The following is a 12065-nucleotide window of genomic DNA, read 5'->3' on the forward strand; positions in this document are numbered from 1 at the left end:
TGCATAAAAAGTACTGACTGATCTACATCTACCCTTGTTTCAGTACTAGTCTTTAAATAATGATCTCTTTCTCCCTACATATCATACATCAATAGTTCTAAGACACAAGCTTCTCCAATTCAAGTTTTATGCACTTAAGACACCTCAGAGAAACAGAGCTGATCTGTCACAGGGTTTCACTGTAATAATTGTCTGAACAGGGAGCCCCCTAGTGCCTTACTGTCTGAGACTATTGGCACTTAAGACTCACCTTTACAGATAATTTACCTCAAAATGCATTCTAAATATCCTAAAGGGCAGTTAATCTATCTCAAAATGATTATTTTAACATAATAAGGAAGTAATCTGAAATAATTTCAAATATCTCCAAATGGACAATAAGCAACTGTAGTTTATAAACAATCACTGAACATATTTCTGTGAACACCTGCATACATGTTTATCCTTGTAATTATCTAATCAGCTAATCATGTGGCATCCGTACAATGCATAAAATCATCCAGATAAAGGTTAGGAGCTTCAATTAATGTTCACATTAAACTGCCTGTACTCAGTTCTTCGGTTTCACTTGCATTACTTTTATCATCCTGCGGTGGGTTGGCACCCTGCCCAGGATTGGTTCCTACCTTGTGCCCTGTGTTGGCTGGGATTGGCTCCAGCAGACCCCTGTGACCCTGTGTTCAGATTCAGTGGGTTGGAAAATGGATGGATGGAAGGATGGATGGATTACTTTTATCACTTTTTTATTACGCTTAATTTTTTTATTATTCCAATGAGTGTTCAGTTTGATGTCATATTGTAAACTTTTTTGCTTCATAAATTGCCCTATGAAAGTGCAGAGATAGGTAATAGATTGATAGATACCACTATCTTGGAAAATTTGGCTGAAGCTCAATGAATTAATATTATTATAGTATGACAAACAACATAGAAATACTCACCATCCATTGATCCGTCTTCCAATTCCACTTCATTCTGAGTAGGGATGCTGGTGCCTATCTGAACAAGCCTCAAACACAAGGCAGGAACAATCTCTGGACAGGACACCATGCCATTGCAGTGTGAACCCAGAGATACACACAAACACAAGCCAGTTTAGCAAAATTTGTCCACCTAACCAGCATGTCTTTGAACTATGGGACGAAACCAGAGCACCCAGAGGAAAACCCCTCCAAAAATATGTAAACTCCATGCAGGGAGGAACCAGGACATGAATCCTGGCCTCCTTGTTGTGAGGTAGCGGTGCTACCACTGCACCACTTAAAATACCAAAATAACTAAAAAGAAAGAAAACGTCTGACTTGGCTAAAGATAAAAAGAGCAGTCCCAGTCCCAGTGAGGCATTATGACACCCACTGCACGCCCAACCTACCTGGAAAGGGGTCTCTCTTTGAACTGCCTTTCCCAAGGTTTCTTCCATTTTTCCCTACTAGGTTTTTTTGGGAGTTTTTCCTTGTCTTCTTAGAGAGTCAAGGCTGGGGGGCTGTCAAGAGGCAGGGCCTGTTAAAGCCCATTGCGGCACTTCCTGTGTGATTTTGGGCTATACAAAAATAAACTATTGTATTGTATTGTATTGTATTATACAGGCATATTGCCATTGGCATAAAGAAGCTTCAGTAATGTTCCTTGACACACTTCTGCTAAATAATTAATTGGCTGAAAGTACTTAAGAAGGATGTGCAGAACTGTTAATAATGGTACTCAGTTTTCTTTTCATTTTCTTCTTTACTACTACCATGCCATGAAAGATGCTACATCAAATAAAGTATACTGAAACTGCTACAGTCTTCATTCCTTTTATTGCACCCTGACTCACAGATTCTCCTTGTTGTGTTCCCCCTGCTCAGGATGTTTATTTGAATGCAGAAAACTTTGGAAATCTGAGCTTTTCACAGTATACTGTAAATGTCAAAAGCTTTCCAAATTTATAATAAAGGGAAAGCAGGCAACTTCCGAAATTAAAAACAAAATAATCTGTTTTTTGTTTTTTTCCCCAGAAATATGTTTCCATCAAATCTGATTGAAGCCACCTTTCAGCAGGTAAGTTCAGTTCCATTGTTTGTGCTCTGGATTTAATGCTTTCTAGGTTTCTATTTAACTTATTGTTATCTTTTCTGGCTGTTCTATAAAGTGATTATATATTGGCTACTGGAATAATAAATATGATTTCCCAATTTCTGCCATTTATTTTGATTAACTAATACTAAAATCCATGCTAGAAATGTGTGGTGAAATGAAAAAAACTGAAAATTGGTCCGTTGAGTTTTAATTTACCAGTCATTAAAAGAAATCTATCGGTTAAGCAGGTAATCGTGATGTCCATACCATTCCAAAATATTTACATGGCCATATTATCACCAAATTATTATTATAATTTTGGGGTTCTTTGCACCAGAAGGGATGGCCAAGAATATTATATTAGAGAAGCTTTGGACTACTAACAATATTTATGTACTAAAGGTAAGAGGTTTAAGGGTAATACATTATTGATTATAGACAATAGTTAATGCTCGAATGACCTAAAACTATTATGTATTATTACTTTACTGATGCCTTTATCCAATGTGACTTACAACACTTTACAATGGATGCACAAAACTGGATAAACATAATCATCAGTCAGTCAACCCGCTATATCCTAATACAGGGTCATGGGGATAAACATAAAACTTTTGCGAAATATCAAAGTAATTTTTTTTATGAGTTTGAAGTATAAACTTTGGTATTACCACAGAAATGCATTTTTTGTTTTTTTGGTAATGGAGATATTTTTACTTCAGTAAAATAAGTATTGTGTTATGTTATTCATTACTTTAAAAAGTAATCTGACTATGTAATACGCATTACTTTTAATGAGTTGCCATCAAATGCTGCCACCTAGATTGTCCAAAAGAGCATCCAGTCGAGATTTAAAGGTCCCTAAAGTCCTACTCACCAACACATTACCTAGTAATTTATTCCATTGTTTGTGGTTTTTTGTGTGAGGAGAAACTTTCTAACATTTCTGTGAAATTTGCCTGTAACAAGTTTCATGTCCTGGTTCCTCCCTGCATGGAGTTTGCATGTTTTTGGAGGGGTTTTCCTCCGGGTGCTCCGGTTTCCTCTCACACTCCAAAGACATACAGGTTAGGTGCATTGGTGATACTAAATTGTCCCTAGTGTGTGCTTGGTGTGTGTGTGTGTGTGCCCTGTGGTGGGCTGGCACCCTGCCCGGGGTTTGTTCCTGCCTTGCACCCTGTGTTGACTGGGATTGGCTCCAGCAGACCCCCATGACCATGTGTTAGGATATAGCGCAGGGGTGGCGAACTCCAGGCCTGGCGTGCCGCAGTGGCTACATGTTTTCATTCTAACCCTTTTCCTAATCAGTGACCAGTTCGGCCCTCTGAATCGATTCCTTTCTTCATTAAATGACAGCAAAGCAGAAATGAGATGTGAAACGAGCTGACAGATGACCAGCTAAACTGGGGCTTCAAACTCCAACCGATTTCACTCCAATCACTTTAATGAGAAGCCAATTCTTGCTGTTAATTAAACCTGTTATTTAATTCCATGGCTTGTTTCTGCTCTCATTCTGCCACAGCACACATTTTGAAAACTGTTGTTTTTCTGTTCTTTCTAAGAGCACCGTCAAAATGTTTTGGTGACCTGAGAGATCAACCTTACCAAGACCATCACCTCTCTTTAATTTCAGATATTGTGTGATGGGCACAGGGGAGCTGGTCATGTGGTGGCTTGTTTTGTGTCTCATGATTGTTTGGCTGCTAATTAAAGAAAAAGAAACAACTATGGGGCCTGAGTCAAGTTAATTAAAAGAAGTAATCAGCAGCAAAAACTGGTCACTAATTAAGAAGATGGTAAGAATGAAAACCTGCAGTCACTGCAGCACTCCAGGCCTGGAGTTCGCCACCCCTGATATATCGGGCTGGACAATGACTGACTGACATGATTTTCAACACTTTGATCATGTCCCATCTTAATCTCTGTTTGCATATATAAGTGAATCATTCAGTTTAGGGTTGTGGGGGCACAGTGATCTCTCCCGACAGCACAGAGAACAGGGCAAAAATTAAACTATTTGTATGGAATGTCAGTCCATCTCAGGGCACACTCGTGCACTCTCCTCCCTCACTAATATGGAGTAACTTAATGAAATACTCTGCCCAAAATTGATATTTTTATATGTTAATTACCCCATTGTTTTGTAGTGATGATGGAGAAATATTTTTAATCTCACATTTTCATGATGAACAAACATAAAAGTTTATGATAAAATGCAAGAAAATAGTGACAAATATGAAAAATGTCCACAAAACCCACATTGCTTTCATCAAATAATCCACATGTCAGGTATCCAGTCATTTCCTCACAATGTGCATTGTTCGCTAAAATATTGTTGAATAAATACTTCCAGAAAAAATAACACATATCATAAACAGAAAAAAAGTCACACATTTTGAATTGAAGAGAAGAAAGGAAACACAAGTCATGAAGGACTAAGTTTTCGAATTGAAGACAGGACTTGTGACCTATGAATGAGAGGAAGAGGCAGATCTTCAAATCAAAAACTCTGTCCCATGTGACATGCACTTCCTGTTTATGATGTGTACTGATTTTTCTGGCCACTTTAACATAATCATAAACTTTATCTTTGTTCCCCCGTGAAAACTTGTAATTGAAATATTTTTCTCTGTCATCATTACAAAACACATTGGGAAGGTAACACATTAAAAAAATATGCTTTTGGGGTGTTTGAATCCTTTAAGAGTCGCCATTTATCCTAGCATATATCTCTTGAGGGCATACAATGAAAACCAGAGGTCATATGGTACATATAGAGTACACATTCATTCTTAAACTCAGTCCAACTCAGCAATGTAGAGCACAAAGTGGGAGACAACCTTAGACAGGACAGCAGTCCATCACAATGTTTACTTACTCACTCACACACACAAACACACACTCACATTCATAAAGAGACACTTTACAGTCCCTGGTCAGCCTAACACATATCTTTAAGATGAGTAATATAAACTGGAGGAAAATCCACAAAAACATGATGAGAACAGGGCCCGCTCACACACATCCATCAACCTGGGCTGATTTACAGTCACAATACACATAACATGAAAGAAATGATAGTCCCTACAATAAACCCACTTGACAGGCCTATATCTAGCCTTTAAGGGTAGCAATGTGATGTGTCTATTGTGGAGCTGATGCCTTAAACACCACTCTTTCTATGTGTGTTGTGAGAACCCTACTGGCCACTGAGCCCCAAGTGGTCATTTAGTTTGTTTATTCTAGGAACTGGCCCTGTCACAGTACAGGACACACATGCAAACTCCACTTCTTCCTGGATTCATGCCCAGTCTACAGGAACAGTGAGGCAGCATCACTGAACACTACACCACATGCTGTCCTAATCAGGTATATCTACTTATTTACAGTAGATAGATAGATAGATAGATAGATAGATAGATAGATAGATAGATAGATAGATAGATAGATAGATAGATAGATAGATAGATAGATAGATAGATAGATAGATAGATAGATAGATAGATAGATAGATAGATAGATAGATAGATAGATAGATAGATAGATACTTTATTATCACAGCAACCAGACGTGGTTCTTGAACGACAATGCACATCTGGGGAAAACTCTTTAAAAAGTTTGTGGTGAACAGCAGCAAAATCCAGCCCTGGCAGGGCCATGCAAACAGGGTTTCTACAAACCCGAACCCCAGTTTCCTCTGATCCATGCACTTTAAATGCCCAGGGTTGCATCATTCCAGTTTCTACTGATGTATTAGAAAAATACATAAAATAACTATGGAAAGACATGGAAAGTGAAATGTAACTGAACAGAAGACTTGACACTGATTTAAAACAGAAAGAAAGATTGCTGTTATCAAAACAAAAACTCAGTAGCACAAGGCTGCTGAAGCTTAATGATCTATTTTTACATTGTAATGAGTGCAGAGATACAAGAGACAGAAATACATGTAGACCACTACAGCTACTTGTCTCCATGCATTTGAGAAGTGCTTCTGTCTGCTACAATATGTTTATGTCATTTTCACTATTGCATTACTATATGGCATAAAATAGCAAATAGAGTTTAACTATACATTGTGGGCTATGTACTGTATATAAAATACTGTCAATGTCAATGTCAATTAATTTATATAGCATATTTAATACAACATAGGAATGCTGTGACCAAAGTTCTTTACAAAAAAAGAAGAAAAAACATACAATTAACATAAATAACATAAATAGAAATAAAATGAATGAACATAAATAAAATAAATAATAAATAGAAGTAAGATTACATAATCACAATGAGGAAACCATCAGTATTACTGAAGGTCACAGAAAGCAAGTGAATAGAAATGAGTCTTTAATCTTGTTTTGAACAGTCCAATTGTAGACGACTCCTTTATGTAATGAGGTAAAGAGTTCCAGAGGCGAGGAGCAGCAGCTGCACAAGCCCTGTCTGTCCCCCTTAGTTTTACACTTGCTACGAGGGACTACAAGAGACAACTGACCAGAAGATCTAAGCACTCTAGATGGCTGATGTAAAACACACAATTCGGATAAATAGGCAGGAGCAAGCTCATGTAAACATTTAAAAACTAGCAACAAGATTTTAAAATCAGTTTGGAAACTGACAGGCAGCCAGTGCAAAGAAGCTAATATTGGAGAAACAGAATAAGACTTTCTTGCCCCAACCAGAAAGCGAGCGGCAGCATTCTGGACCAACTGTAACCTGTGTATCAGGGATTTGCTAATCCCAGAATACAGTGAGTTGCAGTAATCAAGGCGAGAAAAGATAAAAGCATGAGTAGCTTTCTCAAGATCCCTAGAAGATAAAAAAGACTTGATCTTACCTAATAGACGAAGCTGGAAGAAGCAACTCTTGACTACAGAATTAATCTGTTTCTCAAAAGAGAGTTTACTGTCAAAGGTAACACCAAGATTGTGGACTTAAGGTTTGCCAAAGACAGAGAAAGACCCAAGAAACTGCAGCTATATATTGCATTTGGATTTCCAGTTAGACAGTAATGTTAACTTACTTGAGTTATTCATTTAGATATGCTGCCAGAAGGTGGAATGCTGTGCAGACCTGTCCATGGTTCTGCTGGAGTGGTGTCAGTGTCGTTACACATATTAAATGATTTGGGTGTTTTGAGTAATCTGCCGTGGCTCTACATTATCGGTTCTCTTAGCAGCAGTCCCCTGGGTTCACTTCCCGGGTCCTCCCTGCATGGAGTTTGCATGTTCTCCCCGTGTCTGCGTGGGTTTCCTCCAGGTGATCCGGTTTCCTCCCACAGTCCAAAGACATGCAGGTTAGGTGGATTGGCGATTCTAAATTGGCCCTAGTGTGTGCTTGGTGTGTGGGTGTGTTTGTGTGTGTCCTGCGGTGGGTTGGCACCCTGCCAGGATTGGTTCCTGCCATGTGCCCTGTGTTGGCTGGGATTGGCTCCAGCAGACCCCTGTGACCCTGTGTTCAGATTCAGCGGGTTGGAAAATGGATGGATGGATGGATAGCAGCAGTCCCTCTCACCTCCTTTTGACAGGGTGTGGCACAACATTTACTTCGACAGAATATTTTGCAATATATATGTTTAGGAATGTAGCTGCCAATTCTTTCAACCTTACATCTGACACCATCTTTATATAAAAACAATCTTTATTCATATTAATTCAGCATAAAATGTCTGAAAACAAATTTCAGTTATGAAAATGAAATACAAAACAAACAAACTGTACATATACACATGTGGGTAAAATCTAACACTATTGTCATAACCATGAACAACAGGGACAACTTATCATTCATTTTCACCAATAGTTCATTGATATCTTTGAATGCCAATAAATAATCTGATTTTACATAAATGGTTTTCCTTTTTAACAAGTTATGTTTATTTTTAATATATGCTGAGTGTTTTCCGCACATGCGACACATTTATTTGTTTAATATGGGTCTTTTTAGGAGACTTTTCAGCTGTAGACATTTTATCACAATCAGACAATTGCTCTCTATTGGACAAGGTTAAAATGAGAAGACCATTGCTCTTTGCGGTTCAAAATTACTTTACTTTTGAGCGTCACCTTCACAAGCCATTGGATTGGCTTAGAAATGTGACACTTGATGAATCTTCTAATTGTTCCTACCCACTTTTAAGCAACATTCATTCATGGCTGTTTCCGGATATACATACTGACATGGACAAATTTGTTGATATCCTTACGGGTCATTGAAAAAGTGCTGTATGCCTCCTAAAAAGTGATGACATGAAAAATAATTGCCCCCTGTATACCTACATGCCTTTGACATGTCATTGAATAAAGCAAAGTCAGTCAGTCAGTCAGTCATTTTCCAACGCAGGGTCACGGGGGTCTGCTGGAGCCAATCCCAGCCAGCACAGGGCGCAAGGCAGGAACAAACCTCGGGCAGGGCGCCAGCCCACTGCAGGAATGAAGCAAAGTAAATGTCAAAAAAATAAAGCATTGCTTTTACTACAAAGATATTCTAAAGTGGTACTCCTAGAAAAGAACAAAAATAATTGGATTAGAGTGATTTTTCAAAATAGCTGTTTGTCTCAGTCATGTGACAACCTATTTAAATGGAGAAAAGAAGTCACTCTTTTGTTTGGTATCATTGTGTGTCCCACATTGAACACTTACCAGGGAAAGCAAAAGGAGAGAGTTGTCTGAAGAGATCAGAAAGAAAACTATAGACAAGTACATTAAAGACCATCTCCAAATAGCTTGATGTTCCTGTGACAACCATTGCAAATATTATTAAGAAGTTTAAGGATCTCTTGGATTGTAGCCGTCCTCCATGTATGTATCCGCAAGAGAAAAATCACTCCCAGAATGGGCAGATGGATAGTAAGAATGGTAGACAAAAAGCCAAGGACAACTTCCAAAGAGATACAAGCTGAACTCCAAGGTCAAGCTCCATCAGTGCCTGATCACACCATCTGTTGCTTTTTGAGTGACATCGGGCTAAACAGAAGAAAACCCAGGATGACTTCACCGTTGAAAGAAAAACATAGAAAAGCCAGACTGGAATTTGTTCAAATTCGTATGGACAAGCCACAATGCTTCTGGGAGAACATCCTTTGTACAGGTGAGATAAAAGTGGAGCTTTTTGGCAAGACACATCGCCTTCTATGTCCACAGATGAAAAAATTAAGCCTTCAGAAAAAAGAACACCATACCTACTGTGAAGCATGGAGGAGGCTCAGTTATGTTTTGAGGATGCTTTATCACGTCTGGCAAGGGGTGCCTTGAGTCTATGCAGAGAATAATGAAATCTCAAGACATTCTGGAGAGAAACGTACTGCCCAGTGTCAGTGTCTCAGTCATAGGTTATGGATCCTTTAACAGGATAATTACCCAAAACACACAACTAAAAGCACCCAAGAATAGCTAAGAACAAAAACATTGAACTATTCTCCTCTAGGAGGAGAAGTGGCCTCCTTCTATGAGCCCTGATCTGAATTATGTCGAACATCTATGGATAGAACTGAAACATTGACACTGCTGGAGCAGTTTGCTCAGGATAAGTGGGCTAAACTACCTGTTGATAGGTGCCAAAGTCTCACCGAAAGCTACAGGAATCACATGTTTGCAGTGATTACCTCTAAAGGTTGTGCAACAAAATATCTGGTTAAGGGTCCCATCATTTTTGTCAATGCCATTGTCATTGTGTTATTACTTGAAATAATCTGCTGAATCAACACTGCAAAGCAAAGCCTGTTTTTTGTTAAGCACAGAATAAATAATGATGGGTGCCCATTAGTTTTTATCAGTCTCGAGTTATTTCTGAGACAATTGAGGGTTCTTCTTTATTTATGGAGGGTTATCAACAAAATTTGTCCACGTCTGTATTATACATCAGACTCTGTGAGACTAACCTATTTTTAACAGCAGTATGAGCACACTAGGAGATTGAACCTGAAGTCATATGGTTTACAGCACAATGTCTTACACTCTAGGCCACAGTATCTAACACACAAAGCTTTCCTTTGTAAAATGCAGGCCATCACTTGTGGCTTTTAATCTTATCTTAATCTTCAGTTTCAGTAAATTGAATTGTAAGCTTCAAATATGATTTAAGGATTACAACAAGGTGTAGTGGTATTCACCATCCATATGTGTTTTTTTCTCTATTGCAAGCTTGTAGCAAGACAGAGTCACACCAGCTTCAGGCACCAGGCAGTGACCCCTGAGACGATTGTCCATTAAATACACCTGCAGTGTCAGCGTTTACTTTAACACCCACGTCAGGAAACCGGAATATCTTTGGAAAGCCACATGGCCATATGGAAAACAGTTAGTGAAAGAGACATTATGCCGAGATTAAAGAGCAACCACTTCGTAGACTGAGTAGGAGGATTAGGGAGGATCAAACAGTGGTGGGGATTGAAGAAGGATAATCACTTGTCATCCAGACAGGGCCTGAGTTTACACCTCTGAGTCATCCTTCCAAGATTGGAAGTGCCCAAGCAAACTTAAGGTCATCTCCTTAAGCTCTTCCCACAAATACCCACTTCAGCTCCTTGAACCCCCAAGTCCACTGAGCTGAACACCTTGAAGAGTCCATGTCCTGTTAGTGAAATGACAAATGACTGGTAGAAAAGCATTAAAAAAAGAAAAAAAAGCCTGCTTTTTCCATTTTACAAACACAGCATTGGAGCACCGTCAGGGTGGGGATGTTAGTCCATCATAAATCATAATCACCTACACACTTTTACGTACTGTACAGTGCCTTCAGAAAGTATTCCGACCCTTTCACTTTTTTTACATCTCATTATGTTGCAGCCTTATGCTAAAATCATTTATTTTTTCCCTCATCAAGCAACCCTCAATACCCAAAGCATAACAAAGCTAAAACAGGAATTTAGAAATGTTTTCAAAATTCACTAAAAAATAAAAAAACTGAAACTGAAATATTCCATTGACATGAGCATTTTGACCTTTTGCTCAGTATTTAGTTGAAGCCCATTTGGCAGTGATTGCAACCTGGAGTCATCTTGAGTTTGACGTAGCAAGCTTTACACACCTGAATTTGGGGATTTTCCGCCATTTTTCTCTGCCTGGTTTCTTCCAGATGTGACTTTTAGAATTGAGGTCAAACAATTCAATTCAACCTGAGAATCATGTTTTTCACAGATTGAGAGTCTTTTAGATGCCTTTTTGCATACTGCAAGTGAGTTTTCGTGTGTTGTTTGGCCACTCTGTTATAAAGCCCATAATGAGTGGAGTGTCACAGTGGTGGTTGACCTTCTGGAAGTTTTTTTCCCACTTCCACACAAGTTCTCTGGAACTCAGCTAGAGTGACAACCGGGTTCTTGGTCACCTCTCTTACCAAGGCCCTCCAGTCAGGCAGCCAGCTAAAGTATAGGAAGAGGTATGGCTGTTCAAACCTTCTCCTTTGTATAATTATAAAGACCACTGTGCCCTTGGCAACCATGAATAATGCAGAAGGTTTGTGTAGCCTTCACTAAATCTGTGCATTGACAGAGTCCTGTCTCTAAGCTCTGCAGGCAATTCCTTCAACCTCATGGGTTGATCTTTCCTCTGATTCACACAGTTGGCTGTAAGACCTTCTATAGGCAAGTGTGTGCCATTCCTAATCATGTGCAATCAGTTGAATTGACCACAAGTGGACTCAAAACAAGGTGTAGTAACATATCCACGAAGATCCATAGAACCAAATTTCAAGTTTCATAGAAAAGAGTCTAAAAACTTCTGTCAAAATGATATTTCAATTTATTATTTTTCTTAAATTTGAAAAAATTACATTTACACAGATGCACCTGCTCTACGCTCTCCCTTTCAGTGCTCATTATGTGTGTTTTTGTTTATATGTGTTTGTCACTGTTAAGTTCAGCCTGGCGAATATCAAGTATAGTCACCTAGATCTTATAAAAACTGGATTTCAACACAACCAGGCTGTTATGGACAAATTTTTGCACTTACGTGACATCCTGGTAGAGTTACCAAGGGAACTGGGTTCTCCGTGGATTGTTGTCAGCTTAG

General features: G+C 38.8%; 1 protein-coding gene across 1 annotated transcript in view; it reads left to right on the forward strand.

Moving 5' to 3' along the window:
- The window catches only part of LOC114661548 (excitatory amino acid transporter 5-like), a 66986-nt gene that overhangs the window by 17525 nt on the left and 37396 nt on the right, over positions 1–12065 (forward strand). The window contains exon 4 of the mRNA XM_028814684.2: positions 1998–2040. Coding sequence (XP_028670517.2) covers positions 1998–2040 — 43 coding nt within the window. The remainder of the gene's footprint in view (positions 1–1997; positions 2041–12065) is intronic.

This window comes from Erpetoichthys calabaricus, chromosome 12, assembly GCF_900747795.2.
Source record: "Erpetoichthys calabaricus chromosome 12, fErpCal1.3, whole genome shotgun sequence".
Taxonomy (NCBI): domain Eukaryota; kingdom Metazoa; phylum Chordata; class Cladistia; order Polypteriformes; family Polypteridae; genus Erpetoichthys; species Erpetoichthys calabaricus.